Source organism: Schistosoma haematobium, chromosome ZW (assembly GCF_000699445.3).
Source record: "Schistosoma haematobium chromosome ZW, whole genome shotgun sequence".
NCBI lineage: Eukaryota > Metazoa > Platyhelminthes > Trematoda > Strigeidida > Schistosomatidae > Schistosoma > Schistosoma haematobium.
In genome coordinates, this window is record NC_067195.1 from 77878703 (window position 1) to 77898911 (window position 20209).

The window sequence follows — 20209 nt, forward strand, 5'->3', positions numbered from 1 at the left end:
CTTCACAAAGCTAGTCACTATTGAGTACATGATAATTTTCAGTATGGGGTTGTGGAGATTATTATGCTTTTCATTGAAATTATAAATTGATTGATGTTTGGTGGACGAAACGGTTGTCCATTGATTCTAGGTTTGCAATGATAGTCTAACATCAATCGATTCATGATCTTAATCAACAAAATTAACAATTTCCACAAATCCATACTGAAACCTTATATTCTTTGGTATCTAATACAAAAAAAATAGTTATCCCATTGTTTAATCCACTGAAAGTACTTTATTGTAGATATCAAATGTAAATAAAAGCAGTAAAAACAAATCAATATTTTTATTCTTACAGTTCCACCACGTGTCTCATTGCCAATATCCACAATCGGTTATGAAGGTAAATCGGTTACAATGAATTGTGAAGCTGATGGTCGTCCAAAACCTGAAATTACATGGGAATTTAAAGGACAACCAATGACAAGTCATCTAGGTGATCGTGTACGATTTGAAACACCAACAAAAGTTACTATACATGACTTGATTGTAAGTAATAAATATATACTTTTTATTAATGAATTTGAATATTCTCAAGATGGCTTAGTTCAATTCTTTTAAGATAATCTATTACTAATCTTGTTTTACGCTCAAAAGATAAGCGAATTCAATTTACATTCAGAATACAGGAGAACGTTATTGTTTAGTGGACCTAGATCTGACTCCATGTTATATCATACTATTTGATTGTTATTGAATGATTGCTGTCGAAATATACATCCTGATTATTCTCGTATATTATTATTGATTTAATCCTCATTCATGAATATAACAGAATTAAATAAGCCGAATACGACAATGAATTTTGAATATGTATATTTTATACATTCAATGATTTGAACAGACAATCAGGGAGATAAAACAAAGGGAAGAGAGCGAAGCGAAATGACACGCGGTGGAGAAGGTGTGTGAGCCACCTCAAGTGTTGATCAATATTTATAATCATACAAAAATAAGCTACAGGCATGTGATGAGTAGGATAAGATGAGTACGCACACATACGCTCATATAAAAACAGTCAGGGTTGAGAAGTGAATAATTAAGAAGGTTAAATGTGACTAAAGAAGAATGGACATATTGGCCTATCTAGAAGCTAGAATAAGGTATATGGACTGCTGAACATAGTAACCGACACTACAATCGTTAATCCACTAGATAGACTTGAACTTTTCTATTTTCTATTCATTCTTCTAATTATTTTTCAAGTTATTTACATAATATCAGAAGAGTTTTGGTGAATATTATAGTAATTTCAATGGTTGAGATCATGAGTCAATTAAAGCTAGATTACCATGGAAAACCTGGAAGCATAGGACGACCGTTTCGTCCTATTATGAGACTCATAAACAGTGCGCATCCATGATCACGCCTTGTGAGATTCCAAACCAGGACCTATCAGTCTTGTGCGTGAGCGCTAAACCTCTAGACAACATAACACTTAAGGAATGTAATTTGCCTTAATATTTCATTTGAATTTACTGAATCAAAGATTATTAAAAGAAAATGCAACATACGTATTATCAATATTTTATCATACTACTGAATTTCTTCATGACTTTTTATCCGAAAAATAAGACAGGACAACTGAATTCGGAATGTCTCGTGGAACTCTCTCTGTGTGTACTGTATGGTTTGGAATGAATAATGGATAGATATTTTATGGTGTTATATTCATGCATCTTACTGATGTTCACTCTCTGAGTCATCAATGCCTAAGTTTCATTAGTTTGAAGTAATGTATAGTGTTATGAATTGCATATGGTATGGTCTGTTCATTGCTTATACGAGATTGGTTTCAATGAAAACATATTTGAAGTGATTCAATTTGGACAGAGGAATTTTTATATAAAAATGGAAGTTATGTCAATTAACGAAACTAGTTTATTTTTACTAACCTTCATTATTATCATGAGCTATTTGAAGTGAGCTGCCGACACTCATTTGACTGGAGAAATGTGGAAAACTTGGACAGAGGAAATTCGAAAAACACTAAAGAATTTTTAAAAGCTTGGCATTCAGGTCAATCAGCAATCAACAAGCGCATTGAAGTCGATCCAATTTATCAACCGATCAGGAAAATTATGTACAAACATAGGAACAAAAATTAAACCAATGGGAGATACAACCAAAACAATGAAGTAAACAATGACAAGTTTAAGGTCAACAAGAACCAATCAACATCGAGATGTACAGGACAACCTATGAACTACATGTGGAGAAATACTTCTACCTGAAGTTTGTGTTGATAATGTTGTTCAGAATAACGATGAAATCTCCACAAGCAAACCATCCAGTTCAGAGAACAAAACTCTTTCAAAATCACCCACCTGCGCTACAAATCTTCTCCGCTATTTGAAGTCTCTACTGATAAAGCACTTTAAAACGGAAAACATTCAAGACAGGATCCTTCATTTTCAATGTGAATTGTGTGTAAATGTTCATACTAGCACGAAAAGGTTTATAAAACCGTTAAAATTAATGACTTGGCATAGTATAACACTACCACTTATAACAATTTAAAGGGATATGGCTTTCGTTCGCATGTTTTAAAATTTGTCTATTCATTTATGCAGTATTCATGTAACATTGTCATATAACGAGCTTTTGTTCTGTAATGTTGGGAGTGAATGAATTAAATTCACTCATTAAGACATTAAATAAGAAATATTAGTTCAGTGAAAAGTTCCCCTGTTATCGGCGAATTCATTTTCAAACCTGTACAATCACAAATTTACATATACTTATTTTGCAGGATGACAATAATTACTTACTTACGCCTGTCACTCCTCGTGAAGGAGCATAGGCCACTCTTCAGCATTCTCCATACAACCCTGTCCTGAGCAATCCTTTCAAGCTCCTTCCAGTTGTTATTCATCCTCCACGTATCTGGTTCTATTTCCAAACGTAATGTGTTCTTTGGCCTTCCTCTTGTCCGCTTCCATTCATGATTCCAAGTCAGGGCTTGCCTCGTCATGCAGTTTGATGATTTTAGTAATGTATGTCCTATCGATTTCCATCGTGTATTCCGAATTTCTTGTTCAGCTGGAAGCTGGTTTGTTCTCTCCTAGAGAAGGATGATAATAATACTGATAATAAACTTCTGTTAGACATGGTGATAATGAGGTTAAACAAACAAAGGTATTAAAAAAAAATTTTTAAACAAGGAAAGTTTAATTATCGTTTGATTGTTAACGGCTTAAGTACTGCTCAAATGATAGATAGGGAAATTATCATTGGGAAAGGATGGCTCAGCATGATAAGATAAAATGTTGAAATTGAGATGAAATGTGATTGGGAAGATCATAGAAACAGAAATAAAGCAGTTGGGGGGGGGGGTAGAATATTTAGGGAGCAGATGGAAGGGGAAGCAAATGGCTATAAAGGAGGAAGAGTATGAAAAAAATTCTAAGACATTAAAATCATGGTAGAAGAAGAGGTTGTACCAATCTCTTTTGCACACACAATTCTGGTTTTTCCAGATGTATAGCTAATGCTTCGGCAATGCAAAGAAGATATAATCTGTCTTTGAAAGACTTCCACTTACCTTATAGATGACTGAACACAGAGTCTGTCTTGATTGAGTGACCTGTGTTCGTAAGGTTTTCGTTTATTGAACTTCTTATTGAGTCATTATCTCCTCTTTTTAGCCACGCCAGATAATGTTCTTTTGGATAAAGTACCTTTGTTTATTTAACCTCATAGTCACCATGTCTAACAGAAGTTTATTATCAGTATTATTATCATCCTGTAAAAATAAGTATATGTATCATTGCGATTGTACAGCTTTGAAAATGAATTCACCGATAAGGGGAGAACTCTTCGCTGAACTAATCTTACTTATTTAATGAATCAAATTCACTCATTACTTTTTCAAGATCTTTATTTAATGATCTGAAATCTCCATGGTGATAAGTCTATATTTAATTATACTATTAATGTTCAAGTAATTCAAATGTTACTTTAACATTTATTTTTAAAAATTAGCCGTCAGATGGTGGAACATACTCGTGTGTTGCTCGTTCTCCTGGACAAGAAATGGCTATGGATTCTACTTTTCTGACAATTTTCAGTAAGAAGTTTTTATTAGTGTGAGGTTAATAATAAGTATTTAAATGATCATAAAATGTCATGGATCAGATCTTGGAAACCGTAACTGTTATTCATCAGTTTGATGAAGTTAACAGTCAATGTTATGTTGAATCAACCTATGTTGACAAACGGTGATGTTATTTTAGAAAATGTATGGTATATTAGACTTATGTACTTGAGAATACGCCTACTCCTATTTATAACAATACACTTCTATCTTCTATCCACCTTTTCAAAAAAATTGCTGAGAGTCTTTAGGGGACAAACTCACTGGGTATCTCATTGTTTCATGGATTACTACTGTCTTGATGCATTCTGGAGTCGTTCCTATATAGTGATTTTGCATTTTGGTAAGCAACCATAATCATAAACGGCAACTTCTGATAATCTAATAATAAGCGAAACAAGACAGTCAAAAATCTTTTAAAAGTAAAGTCAAACTGATGTAATAAATGAGTCATAGATTATTATCTGTCAAGTTTTGTCATAAATGATCCTACGAACACTTAAGAAGGTTCATGTAGTAGGGAAAAGTCAGTGTTTATTCATCAGGAAGATACTCTTGGTGTGTAGTACGATACGTACAGATATTTTGAAGATCAGTATAATATTTGTGGACAAAAGATTAGTGTTTTAGTCCCAACTTTAACAATCCAAGTACAATAAGGAAGACTTCATATCATATCATTTATACTGTATGGAAATGAATTTGATATTAAATGATCAGAGATTATTGAAAAAAAAGATCTATGCAGTTAATCTAGACGTAGCCATCTATCATTTTCAACCTAAATTGTATTGTGGTATGTGCTACTAATGCGGAAAGTGAAATACCTGGCGGTAGAAGCTTAAAAAGATGAAGAAAAGAGAATAAGAGCAGAGAGTGATGGGTGTGGTAAAGAAAAATCACTCAAGTTTGATACAGTGGATTGACATTTTGCAAATGAACTATTTAGTGTATGGTTCTCAGATTTTACTAAAAGATTCTGTAATTTTGTGTTGTAATACATTTAGTTGTTCCCACTTCTGTCCTCGTTCACTTATAGCAGCTCACATGCGATTGAGTTTATTCACATTTAATTCGGTTAAGACCTTTTGTTAAGTTATTTGACGGACAGAGTCACCCGTATTTATATCATTGTACCTTTATTATTGTTGTGAATGTATGATTATGTATGCTTGAGCATTGCTTACTCCCTACACTCATATATTCATTCTGCTAGCTTTACTATTAGTGGCTTAATTGATTCGATGATTCATTCATTTTCCTATGTATATACATGTACATTTTAATCCTATTCACTCGACTCACTGACACACTCATTCACCTCTCCGCTTCGTGATCTGAGCTATCTGCTAATAAACTATAGTTTCTGCATCTCTTTACCTTCTGATTTTAAACACCGTTGAGGTTTATACAATAACGGTTACGAGGGTGATTGGTTAATGAAACACAGCCACTACACACTACAGTATCATATTGTCCTGTTTTGTGAATACCTTATATAAACTGGAATTACATAAGCGAACCGAACCCAATAAGTATTTTAGATGAAATATACTACTTAAATCTTAAAGAAAAGAGAGTAGTTCATAACAATACTTTTATTAAAATATGTTTACATAATCTTGTGACTCTAATTTGATTTTAGTGAAATTGAATCTTTATTAGTGATAATAATCAATAACCAATCAATAATCAATAACAGTCATCTTTCTAAAACATTTTTTTAATCAATAAATTCTATTGAATGATTTTTCTTTTTAAAGCTAAACCGGAATTTGAAAGAACACCTAATCAAACCACTGAAGCTTATGAAGCAAGATGGATACAATTTCGTTGTATTGCTAATGGACATCCCAAACCAGAAATTCGTTGGATGCATAATGGAAATATTATTCCAAGTACGTATAATTTTATTAAAGAATATATTTCATTAAAAAAAACGTGTAAAAACAGGTTACCTATCCAGTAGTTTCCATGCTGACTAACAAGACGATATACAGAAAGACGTAAGTTTAACTAGAAGACGGCTAATTTTACGCTTGATGACTTATTTACATCTGAATTCAGGTGGTAACAAGTGAACTAATATTAATAGTTAAATTCATGAGTCCAATAAAGCTAGACCATCATGGAAAACCTGGAATCACTGAACGGCCGTTTCGTCCTAACATGGGACTCCCCAAAAAAACGATCACGTCTTGCGAGATTCGAACCCAGGATCTATCGGTCTCGTGCGTGAACGCGAGATGATGAAGATGAATATCTTATCTTTGAACTATTATCAGTACAGACAGTTGTGTTAAGAAGCAAACATGATTGAACTGCAACTGACAATTCAATATATTCTAACAGTTGAATTCACAAGTCCATCACCACAATTGAAAACCTGGAAGCATTGATAATAATCATGTGCTCACTAGTAACTAGATTCAAGATGTAACTCCTGGAGTTCTTGTGAGAAGCCGTGATCAATGGAGTCCAATCCGTATCAGATGTGCGACAGTTATCCACCTCAGACAATAGATGATCATGGATCGATTGAAGTTAGATATTAACACCGTTGGATCTCGGCTCACTGGAGTAGAGGTTAAGCGTTCGCAGGAGAGAGCGAAGGTCCTGAGTTCAAGTCCCACATGTGGGACAATGAATGCTCACTGTTGGGAAATCTCATACTATGATGAAACGACCTTCCAGTGATTTCAGGTTTTCAACGGTAGTCTATCTTAGATCGACTTGTTAATTCAACTGTGAAAATACTAAAACTTCACAAATTCCCATACTGATCATTCAATATATATATTTTTTAAACACATGACATTATTTTATACATCAAATTTCCCAAGTATATTATTTCTATCTTATTTATAATTCTTTCTATTTCTATTTTCATGTAGGTAATCCAAGTAAAAATGGAGTTGGTTCACTGGTACTTGGCCCATTAAGAACTGACCAAGCTGGTCGATATACATGTGTAGCAAAGAATGATGCTGGAAATGTTGAGTACGATTTTGAATTGAAAGTCAAAAGTAAGTTTTAAAGTGAAAGCATATCATTGTGATAAGTCATTTAAAGTTGAGAACATGACTTTTTGTACGACGTGTAGCAAACAGTAGAAATATCTTCCATTAGTGTTTAGAACATTGAAAATGATAACAAAGAATTGCTTTAGCCATCATACGCTAAAAATAACGACATTAATCGCATGAAATGCTTAAATCTTTCTGTTAAATATGTAAATAACAGGTAAACTGACAATATCCCTAAATCTTAACATCAAACCCTTAATCCTCAAACAAGGCTTGACCAGGTAATACTAGCAGATAGTGCCTATTGTATAGTTGCTCAAAATTCATTCGTCCATAATGCTACAAAACACTTTTGACCAATAGCTGATACAAGTCAGTCATGAAAATTCTAACATTAAACTCATAATATTCACCCTAAATACCTAATTCTAAGTAGGGGCAGTAGTAAGCGTGTGTTTTTTTCGTTGTGAAACGTTCATTTTACTATGGCCATAGATTCTAATCGATATCACGTCAGTTGAACTGATTACTTATTTCACGAATTTTCATACTGACTAATAAATCTCAACTAAGGTTTCACTGCTTATCGGTCCACGAGCCCCTTTTAACCAAGATGCCGATCAGAAGACAATAACTAGTAACTGCCTAATTCTCCATTGTACCCAATTCAGTTATCACTTGAAATGAATACAGTAATATATTTAAAATACCAAATCACTTCGTACAACAAATAAGAAATCAGAAGGGGTTTTGTGGAGATTGTAGTAATTTAAACAGTTAAGATCATGAGTCAGTTGAAGCTAGACAACCATAGAAAACCTGGAAGCACTAGATGGCCGTTTCGTCCTATTGTGGGACTCCTGAGAAGTGCGCATCGACGACCCCGCCTCGCGGGATTCGAAATCATATATTAAAGCAAAACAAAACCATGAGTAGTAGAGGGGGGAACAAACAGTACATAATTAACTAGTAATAATCAGTGAACAGTAATAACATATAACAACAGTTAATAGGTCAAATAAAAGGGGATATAGAAATGCAACTGCATTTTATTATATAGTTTGATAGGTTTACTTCATTTATAAATATTTTCTAGAACTTTTAATATTGAATGTACATGATATATATTTACATATATGTACTTTTATTTGATATAGCTCGTCCTAAAGTGCATGTATATCAGTCCGATGAACCGCCTAGAGAAAGTGATACAACACGTCTTCGTTGTGAAGTTAGTGGTGATGCTGATTCAGTTATATGGTTAAAAGATGGAAATATAATTTCCAATTCAAGTCGTTTTCGTATTCTAGATAGAGGTTCAAGTCTTGTTATAAAAATGGCAAAAGTAAGTAATACATTTTGTATTCAATAGAAAATACCTTAGTTCTATTACATTTTCAGAGTGGTTTTGTGGATATTATAGTAATTTCAATGGTTGAGATCATGAGTCAATGGTCAGTGATCTAGTGGTTAAGCGCTCACGCGTGAGACTGATAGGTCCTGGATTCGAATCTCGTGAGGCGAGGTCGTAAATGCACACTGCTGAGGAGTTTCAAAATAGGACGAAACACCCGTCCAATGCTTCCAGGTATTCCATGGTAATCTAGCTTCAATTGACTCACGATCTCAACCATTGAAGTTAGAAATGTAAACCATCTAATTTCGACTTGATAATCTAAAGATCTATTGTTTGCTGGTAGATATGATGGTTCTAGGTTCAATTCTTTAAGGAAGCAGTATGTTTTACATTTTAAAAGAGGTGTGCTATATTAGCTACTTGATTAACGCAGGATACGGTAAACAACTACGGCGCTCGAACGTATAGAACTCTACAGTCACAAAATCGGAAGACAGATTGGTGGATAAGTGTTTGTTGATTAAGAATCAAAATGTACAGATAATCATATGTATTTATAGATATTAGCGTTTGTTATCACTTCATTATAATTCAGTCACGTTATTTATTCTATAAAGCTCCATCACGTTCTGACTGAATGGAAACTCTTCTGCTCCATTATGGCCTCTGAAGGCTCCGTCGTAGTCCTCGGAAGTCGTTCAGTGTTACACATGTCTTCATTCCGTAATGTGAACTAGTGAAAAACCTGACTACTAGCCACAGATCAATAAATGAAACTTGTAGAAAGTATTTCACAAGTTGAAAATAAATTTTTACTCTTACTAAGCATCAACACTTCGTTTATAAGTAGGATAACTTTTAGCATGTTATCAGTTCGTTCCTCTAGATTGGTACTTAAGGTTTAATGGTGTGGTTGACCCCAAAATGTTATTATAAATGCAAAGAGATTTGTTAACACTATCTGAAGTTTGTGCTGATTATGTCGTTCAGAAAAACGATGAAAGCTCCACGACTAAACCATCCAGCTTAGGGAACAAAACTCCATCAAAATCATCCATCTGAGCTACAAATCTTCACCATCATCTCATATATACATAAGTGTAAGTTGGAAGGTTTGTGGTTTTACATAACAGGTTGACTGACATTTCAATGACAAACAAAGAATTGAACTGATGTATGTTCTCTGTTTGGGAAACCAGTGGCACACATTCATTTGCTTGTCAGGGATGAAACTCAGGATTGTCATGACTTTCGATAAACACTTAACTTTCATGTAACTGATTTGGCATCTATTAGGCAACATTTAAAACTCAATCCATGACAATAAAACAATAAATTCAATAATCTTCATGTCCTTTTATACCAGTAAACATTTTATTAAGTTCTTTCTGGTTTGATTAGAACATATTTCCATCCGTTGTGATAATTTACTTTTAAATAATTGGTGTTTTCCCTTTGAATTAGGCTAAAGATACAGGAACATATCAATGTATAGCTGCAAATCCAGTTGGTGAAGATCTTGGTGAACTTCGTTTGGTTGTAGAAAGTAAGTTATTTCATACTGCATTTAATTAGTAAAACATTTACTTTTTAAGTAAATATAAAACAGTTGTTATAAGCAAAGATGGATAGAGGCTAGCAGTGGAATTCAGGAGGCGCGTTTTGTCCTATTTGGGACTCGTAAGTTGAATGTACCTGCATCTCAGAGTTGATGTTCACTCAGGGACCCGAACCCAGTACCGTTCACTTCAAACGCCATCGCTTTATCCACTTACCTACTGAGTCCTGATAGCCACCTGCTTGTGCAATGGGGTGAAGTTTAAATTCACTTATGTGCACGAAAATGCTAAAAATGTGGTTTGTTCAACATAGAAATTTGTGAATCATTAAAAACAGAGTCAGAAATTCAATTCACGACTATTAATTTTCTTCCTTTATTTTCCTTTTAGGTAAACCATATCTTGTTAATCATCCAAATAATATGACAGCTCAAATTGGAAGTGTAGTCGTTATGGAATGTCTTGCAGAAGGTCAACCTAAGCCAACTATTACGTGGTATAAAGATAAACAACAAATAATTCTTCGTGGGCATCGTTCACTTGTTAATAATGGCTCTTTAAGGTAATTAAATGATAATAAGAAAGAAATACTTTAGTGATCGAAATGTACTCGATAGGGGTTCAATCATATGTATTTAAAACGTTTCATGTTAGTAAGCAGCATCATCCAATCACTTGCCAGTATTTGTTGTATACCGTACTGCTATAACTTGATGATTATATTCAAAGAAATTGGATGGTTTACTTATCTAAATGTTGTCACTAATTGTCTCAATCTATAGTTTTATTGAACAAATCAGTGCTTATTTGAGGATAAGTTTACGTCACAGGACGATATGAGCTGAAGAATGTCTGAAAACCAGAGAGATCTGGGTAATTGTATGATTCTTATTCGGAACCTGATGGGTTTTATTTTTGGTTTCATCTCATATAAAGTTGTAATTGTACACTGTTGAAAAAATAGATTACGACAGAGACTGTGTTCAATTAATAATTTTTGTGCACAAATCTTTCGAAGAAACAAGTCAGTGACTTACTTACTTTTCTCTATGATTTATTGGATCGATTGTAACATTACTAGTTTCTAAGAAGTGATAGTCTTTTGTCAAGTATTTTGTTATTTTGTTTACCATTGATTTATTTGATACCATAATATTTCAGGATTGTTGGAGTCTCATCAGATGATGATGGTCTATATCATTGCGTTGCTTCTTCAAGTTTGGGTGAAGATTTCTCACCACCTGCCTTTTTACAAGTTCAATTAGATGGTAGGTGGTCGGAATGGTCTCAATGGTCAGAATGTAGTCAAACATGTGGACATGGAACCCAATCAAGGTGAGTTATTATGGAATCATAGTTTTCTCTAAGTTTGTAATTTTTCAACTCATGATCCCTTCTGTTTCTTATTCTATTAGATAAAAGTTTTAGAAAATCTAACAGGCATACACTAAGATATACATTTCTAATGGTCACTTGAAGTAAATTAATAGCGTAAACATATAATTAGTTTGTGATAAAATTGTGTCCAATATAATTCTAGTTCTAGTTACGCCCGTTACTCCTCGTGAAGGAGCATAGGCCGCTCACCAGCATTCTCCATACAACCCTGTCCTGAGCAATCCTTTCAAGCTCCTTCCAGTTGTTATTCATCCTCCACGTATCTGGTTCTATTTCCAAACGTAATGTGTTCTTTGGCCTTCCTCTTGTCCGCTTCCATTCATGATTCCAAGTCAGGGCTTGCCTCGTGATGCAGTTTGGTGATTTCTCTCATGTATGACCTATCCATTTCCATCATCTCTTCCTAATTTCCTTTTCATCTGGGAGCTAACTTTTTCTCTCCGACATTAGTCTGTTACTGATGGTATCTGGACAATGAATGTTGAGTATCTTGCGTAGACAACTATTTATAAATACTTGCACCTTCTTGATGATGGTTGTTATAGTTCTCCAAGTCTCAGCTCCGTACAGTAGAACTGTATTGACATTCGTATTCAAGATTCTCACTTTGATATTGGTTGACAGACAGTTGTTTTGAGTTCCATATGTTCTTCAACTATAGGAATGCTGTCCTTGCTTTGCCAATCCTCACCTTTACGTCTGCATCTGATCCTCCTTGTTCATCGATGGTGCTTCCCAGGTATGTGGAGGATTCTACATCTTCCAAAGTTTCACCATCAAGAGTGATTTGATTGCTGTTCTCCGTTTTGAATTTAAGAACCTTGGTTTTCACCTTGTGTATGTTGAGACCTACTGATGCAGAGACTTCTGCCACATTAACTGTCTTTACCTGGATTTGTTCATGTGTATGCGATAGGAGGGCTATTCAATATAATTAACGAATTATTATTTATAGTTCTGAATATTCATTTCAGATTAGGTACATTGCATTTTTTTGTTTAAATCTACAAGTTAAATAACTGATTTCTTTCCAAATATTTTTACATTTTTATATAGAACTCGAACATGTACTAATCCAGCTCCAAAATATGGAGGTGCTCATTGTACGGAAGAAAATATTGATATTCGTCCATGTTTAGTAAAATTTTGTCCTACTGATGGTGAATGGGGTAGTTGGACACCTTGGTCTGCTTGTACAGCCACATGTGGTGTAGGTTTATCTCAAAGACGAAGACGTTGTGATAGTCCACCTCCAAGCAATGGTGGAAGGGTAGGTTATATGTTACTATAATATTTGTGATTTGTTCAAGTAATGTTTAAGTAGTGTGACAATTTTTTAAGCATTATATTTATCACCTTAGACTTTTATTACTGATGGTTTGAATAAAATATGAAATAGGATATTATAATATCATTTGACTGAGATTCTAAGTATTACAACGAAGTTGGAAACGTAAACCATTTCATGTTGATTCAGTAGTCTAAAGGTTATGCTCTCATGGCGATACCTGAAGGTCTCATGGTTGATCTCCGGTTAGGCTGTGGATGAACACTACTGAGACGTCTAGAGCTAGAATGAAACAAGAGTCCAGTAACTTCTAGTTTACAATATTTGCTTGACTGATATCAGTTCCGGATGCAAACTGGGAAGTAAATTAAAATAAACTGAAACAGCAAGATAGTTTGGTTCACTTTAGTATTAGTTAAGGTAATAAGGAGGGTTAGGTGTTCATTGCATATCTTGTCGCTACACAACTTAGTGAGAGTTCACGAATTCACTGAATAATTTATAGTCATTTCCGATTTCAATGAAATAAAATTGAATCTCAATAGTTGAAATCATGAGTCAATTGAAGCTAGACAACCATGGAAAACCTGGAAGCACTGGATTACCGTTTCGTCCTAGTACGGGACTCCTCGGCAGTGCGCATCCACAACCCTGCTCCTCGCGACATTCAAACCCAGGACCTATCAGTCTCACGCGTGAATCCTAGCATGCTTTCTCCTTAAATATGACCAATCTATAGTTTAGTTTCAAATAGCTCACCAAATTCAATTCATTCGTTTACCACTATGAAAATGGGTATGAACAGAAATCAATTTTCAGTAGTAATATCAATATATAGATAGGAAATTATATATGTGGTGGTCGGTATTCGATATATCCCTTAAACTTCGTATACAATTCGTCTTGATAACCGTCCTATTTAACCCCAACGGTATATTATTCAGAAGGCGAATACGAAGCGTTGATTACGTTTATTTCGAGACCACACACACAGATGTCCAAAATTACAGATGCATTAAACGAGCATTAAGAGTTGTGTCGAACGGCAAACAGGCAAGCGAGCGACTGAGCGAATGTAAGTAATCGAGTACAATCAAGCGAGCGAAAAAGCAGAGTCAACCATATGAATAACATGGACATATATATATAGCATGTGAAATTAATGAGTAATCGAATCAAATAAGCGGTTAGTAGTAAGACTAGCAGAGTGAATAAATGCGTAGGCCGTAAGCAATATTCAAGCATGCGTATTTCATACAAGCACAGAATAATAATAAGGGTACAATAAATTGTTATAGTGCGGATGGCTTTGTCCGCTAAATAAGTTAGCAAAAGGGCTTAACTGAGTTAAATGAGAATAAACCCATTTGCACGTGAGTCGCTATATATACATCACTGTTCTGGGAATGGTCATTTACATTATCAATGATCTTTTGGCTTTTTTCAACATATTGCTTATAGACTATAGATCGACAATCTTAATACTTAACATCAGTGTTTGAGTTTCATTTAAAAGATGATCTCTAGTGTGTCGTGAAAAATCTGTGTGAGTCAAAATGATTAGTTTAGTGTAATAAAACGGGATTCTCTGTAAGTTTTTACTGGTGAGGGGAGATACAAACGACACAGTTACTATCATGTATGTTCAAAGTCTGTTGTCCTATGTGTTTTCACTATTTCTGATGATATTCTTCTAGTATTTAAAGATTATTTTAACAATGAAAAATTTGCGGGAACAAAATGAAATCCTTGGATTTTACAGTCTCCTACTTATAGTATATCTCTGAAGTATGAGGAGAAACGATATTGTAGATGACAAGAATGAATTAATCAATCTTCTGATACCATACTTTGTAGGATCTATGATACTATTTCTCTTTCAATAGCAATGTAATTGTCTATATAATGTGCTGGAGTTTTATGTTGATAATCTTCAAATTACTTAGCAATTATTCGAACTCACTAAATGAGTATTTCATTAATATGATGTGATTGACTGTGTGACGTTATAACAGTTTGCAACCACATTTGTCATATCTAATCAGTTAACAGATTAAATAAATAAATGTTTCTCTTAATGTTCACAATTGCGTATTTCAGTGCTTATCAAATCATGAATCTGTACTTGAGTACATGAAAATCATGTATTCCTTGAATTTTATTTGTCTTTATTAAGTCATGTGTTGGTGAAGCTGTTGAAGATGTGATGTGTGAAGGTCTTCCACCATGTCCAGTCTCTGGTAGTTGGTCACCATGGTCTCCTTGGTCTGATTGTTCATCAACCTGTGGAATAGGAGGAACTCAAAATCGTAAACGAACATGTGATAATCCAACACCGTCAAATGGTGGCAGATCATGTCCAGGGCAAGACTTGATGGTAGGTTCAATAGAAATAACAACGATGTATCAAAGATTATTGATCCATTTTTGAGTATACAAAATATTTAACATATTCATTATTACTCTTAAATAACTATATATTTTGTAAAGGAGTTTTATTAACAACCTCAAGCAATAAAGTAACCATTCTGTTATTTGTTTGAACAATGTTATTAGTGTTTCATTTATCAACGTGTATGTGTTACTCCGTTATAACTCTGATAATTCTTAAAAGTTACTTACTTACTTACGCCTGTTACTCCTAATGGAGCATAGGCCGTCGACCAGCATTCTCCAACCCATTCTGTCCTGGGTCTTCTTTTCTAGTTCCATCCAATTCTTATTCATTTTTCTCATGTCTATTTCCATTCCCCGGTGTAATATGTTCTTTGGTCTTCCTCTTCTTCTTAAAAGTACTCTTGAATAAACCAAAACATTCCATCCTTACATTCATCATTTCCGAAATAGTTTAGTTCCATGATGAGAAGTTACTTTCAACCATCAACTTATGCCAAAATATAAAACAACCATTGTTGAATCACTTAGACCAGTGATTATATTTCAACATTATCTGTAGAATTTAATCACCACATTATTTATTATGAAATGACTAATCAGTGTCAAGTTTAATCGTAATAGTTAGTATTATGATTGGGCTCATAAATCGATCAATGTTAGACCACCATTGAAAACCTTGAAACACTGGACGGCTGTTTTGTTCAAGTATGGGACTTCTCAGCAGTGCTCAGGTTTTCAATGGCAGTTCAACATTGATTGATTCATGATCTCGATCAAAACCTCAACAATCTGCACAACCCCATATTGGTAATTAGTATTATTTAAACAGTTTTATGTTTTGTATGGACTATGAGAAAGGAGTAAATAAGTGAAGATAACCCATTGTGTCATTGAATAGAGGGAATTCAGTATAGAAAATTTTCTTTAAGAAAATGTTATACCCCGATGAGAATAATGAATGGTAATTATTGGAATCTATTTCTGAACTAATACTATACATATATTTTTATTGTATAGTTGTTAAGTAACTAAACTATGCATATTCATGTCCCTCTTATCATATGCTTTATTTTGACATACAGGCTATCATAATGCGATTTACCATTCTTGAGTTCTACCCAGTCTATCAAACACCATCTCCCACATTCACAGCCACACTTGGCTAAATCTTGTACAGATGTTGTTTCCTATTTTATGGTACGATGTGGTCTGTCTGGTTGGTATATAAATCCAGTATGTTTGAAATAAGTGATTCATATCGTAGAGGCTGAGATTGGTGTTCCGGCCTCAACAGGCAGTTAGGTCTAGGCAGGAAGCAGGACCGATAAGGACTCTAGACTGCTCGTATGGGTTTTGTGCGTCATTGGTACTATCGATAATTCACTGCACTCTAATTGCCGGTATCATTACGTCATATATTGTTAGGGGCACCAACCCACAAGTTACAACAAAAATCATTTACTTAAGTTGTTGATTATCGTCTACAGTGGTTTGATAAATATATATGTCTATAGGGAAATTAAAAAAGAAGTGATTCGAAATTTCAAATATCAAAAGAGGGTTATATAATGAGTGACAAGTCAAAGAATAATAAGAGGATGAAAATAATCTTACGGATCAGAAATTTGACACATAAACTGTTCACTTAACAGATATAAAGAAGAAATGAACAATGTAAAAGTCATATTGGGAAATGAATAACAATCAGTAACAACCGGTTGCTAAAACAAACGAGGGAACTACAAAAATAAGAAACAAGGGACAAAATAATACTGGAAGAGGTTCTAGGATTATAGAAAGATTATAGGGTTGTATGTATTGTTTTAGCATATCGAATTTAGATTTGGAATGGTGAATTTCCAACTCCACAGAAGTTTGACTTACTTTTGATCCCATTTTTTTGACCATGTTGATTAATTTGAATGACGATTTCTTTGAGTCAGCATGACCAAAGTTAGTGAGATATTCCTGTATCAAGCCACTGATTACGTTGGATTCTCATTATTTAAAGAAATGACAGGAAATGTACTGAAATGAGTTTAAAGAGTATTTGCTCTGTGCAGCCAATGTAACCTGTCATGCAACAGCAAGTGAACTTAGAGATGTACATCTAAATTATCTTTAAAAATAATAAATCCAAAACATATAATGATTTATTTTAAAAGTTTTGATAATGAACAAGAGCTCTCTGTTTCAAAATTTTTCCCAATGTAGGTACGTGCTTGCAACCGTGGCCCTTGTCCAATAAATGGAGGATGGGGAACATGGAGCTCTTGGTCTCATTGTTCACATAGCTGTGGTGGAGGTCAACGTCGTCGTACTCGTATATGTGATAGTCCGGTTCCAGCATATGGAGGTGAAGATTGTCCGCCAACAGGAGGTACAGAAACTTCTGAGTGTCAGTCAGAACCGTGTCCAAGTATGTTCTAAAGAGTTTGATTTTATTCATATCTGAAACTCAATAAAACAGAAACATTCACATGTTTGGTTCCCAATGTCTCTTTAACAGAATTTTTCATCTATGCAAAGATATTTTACTGAATAATTCTTTTGGTTATTTGTGAATATATTTCATTACTAGTTGTTAAAGATTTCTGGAAAAAAAACAATACTTTCCTCTTTAGTTCATGGTGATTGGTCGAACTGGTCATCATGGTCAGCCTGTTCACGTACTTGTGGTGTTGGACTGCAGACTAGAGAACGTGAATGTACTCAACCACAACCTCAGTTTGGTGGACGTCTATGCCGAGGATCAGCGAAAGAAATAAGAACATGTGAAACACAAAAACGTGGTAGTTCAGAATTTTGTCCAAACAATGAACCTGGACTAATTTCGACTTGGTCAGAATGGTCTTCTTGGTCAGAATGTGAACCTGACTGCTCATTAGTTGGTCAAATATCGGAAAAAAGTGGAATAAAACGTCGTGAACGAACATGTACACTCTTATCTCCTGAAAATGAGTCAACCCATGGATGTCCAGGTCCAGCTGAAGAAATTCAAGATTGTACACTTGAATATAAACTAGATAAATGTCAAGGTAGGATTTAGTTGTATGATGGAAACATGTTTTATACCAAAAAACTGTCTTAGTTTATCATCAAATGAATTGATTAATGTTAATCATTGTTAACCGACTATTTTAATGTATTTACAGAGAGACTATAATTTACGAACGAACCAATCAGATTTAGGAAAACAAGTCTTAGATTTTGGCGCGAAATTCATTCTTACATTTGGCTAAATAGCTATTTTCGTATTTTAGCTGATGTCGATTCGTGATGAAAACCTTTAATTTAATTCTTAACTTCAACCATCAACTATAAATGAGAATCCTTATTGTTTACACAGGTTTATAACTTTCATTTAGCCCTAGTAATTGGGTAGACACTATCAAGGCCACTTTAGTGTCGCTCAAAGGTCAAACATAAATTATAGTAGTAGTTATTCACTACTTAAACAGTGAATGCTTATATATTGTCATTATAGAGGATGAAAATGTAATCATTCTATATTTGGCAACTTTGTGAGTACTTTTATTGGGTTAGGAGTTGGAACTTCTGCAAACGAATACACTCTAACCGGCTCTCATATAAATATTTGTTCCATAGTCACTTCAAATGAAGGCAAGTGATGATTTTGAAATCTAGAACAATAATGTAAACTCCGTAATTAAGGAGTCCTGCCCACAGTTTATTTATTTTAACACATAGATATTGGTACAAGGAGGCACCAAATACATATGCGTCACACAGATCTCATTTGATATATGTGAGGGTCGTGATACAGCCCGGGTGCCCAAACCGAAGCACGTGGTTTTCTTAGGGGGCCACACCCGGAGCCTTCAACCTGAAGGTGTAATCCAAAAGGCAGTGGAGCAACTTAAGGAGATGCAGTCCCACGGTAGCCGGTGACCAACGATTGGTTCATACGCCATTTGTTTCCTCAGAATCCTAAAGCCCATGTGCACCATCAGTTTGGAATCATGGTTTTCCAACTCCCCTAGGTGGACTCTCTGTGTTCACCTACCCGGTTAAAGCGCCGAACATCCGCTTTTCGTCCTCTCAATTTTGTAAACAACACCCCCGCCACGAGAAGGCACTGAGTAGGACTTTCCTGGCAGAAGCTATATGCACTTGACCATATGAGAGCATTTTGAGAGAGCGAGCGGACTCTCTTCACTCTCGGCCGTACCGGGGCATTTGGAGGTCCTGCCTACAGTATACATCGCCAAAAGACGAATGTATGTCACTTGGAGCCTACCATCTGAATTTCATTTTATCATTTAATGATAATCACTGTTCGTTTTTCCGTAACTAGCAGTATTTTTTTAATCTAACATAATTTTGTTTACTGTCTGAAATCTTGAAATTTAAAAGATACTCTACATAGTGTTAACAAAGGACTGTTAACTGGAACTATTCGAGGCCGATTGAATAATCAGGACATTGGAACAATTCATCTTAATGCTAATTGGTCTACTTCAAATCGTTCTACTAATTACGAATTCCATTTAACTAATGTACCAGTAGAACGTAGTCAATGTTTACAAGCTTTAACTGAAATTTATGTTCCTGGCATTTGGTATGCAGCAAAAGAGGTGAGTCATTTCGTTCGATTAGAAAGATTCATAAATTTGTCAATTATGTTAATATTTCTTGATTTTAGTAATGGTTTGTATCCAGGACAAAATTTTGATCTGTGTTTTCCATCGTAAGTATATCTTGACTAAATGATCTTGGTATGGAAATTTTTTTTCTAATATTTCAAAATATATGACTTGTGTCTAGGAGTGGAAAACACAACACTGACATAAGTCAACAAGGACTGATCAAAATTCTGTCATGAATATCAACAACGGGACTGAGGTTGGTCACACAAGACCTTTTTGTGGGTAGTTTTCGTATTCGCTCCGTACTTGTTGAGACCTTACCGCCGGAGACGGATATCCGTGGGATAAGACGAGGTGTGTGTTTTAACGGTTGACCTTTTATAACCCCACCCTTTATTGTGGGGATCTAAGTTTCTAGTTGCTTTTTCTAGTTATT

At 34.6% G+C, this 20209-nt stretch overlaps 1 protein-coding gene across 1 annotated transcript in view; it reads left to right on the plus strand.

Annotated features, from left to right (window-relative positions):
- Window positions 1-20209, plus strand: part of MS3_00004447 (uncharacterized protein) — a 176635-nt gene that overhangs the window by 129777 nt on the left and 26649 nt on the right. The window contains exons 47-59 of the mRNA XM_051212367.1: window positions 341-531; window positions 4027-4111; window positions 5902-6036; window positions 7033-7164; window positions 8322-8509; window positions 9986-10067; window positions 10471-10642; window positions 11242-11415; window positions 12535-12748; window positions 14943-15143; window positions 17378-17582; window positions 17788-18201; window positions 19541-19761. Of these exons, the coding sequence (XP_051072546.1) occupies window positions 341-531; window positions 4027-4111; window positions 5902-6036; window positions 7033-7164; window positions 8322-8509; window positions 9986-10067; window positions 10471-10642; window positions 11242-11415; window positions 12535-12748; window positions 14943-15143; window positions 17378-17582; window positions 17788-18201; window positions 19541-19761 (2414 nt within the window). The remainder of the gene's footprint in view (window positions 1-340; window positions 532-4026; window positions 4112-5901; window positions 6037-7032; window positions 7165-8321; window positions 8510-9985; window positions 10068-10470; window positions 10643-11241; window positions 11416-12534; window positions 12749-14942; window positions 15144-17377; window positions 17583-17787; window positions 18202-19540; window positions 19762-20209) is intronic.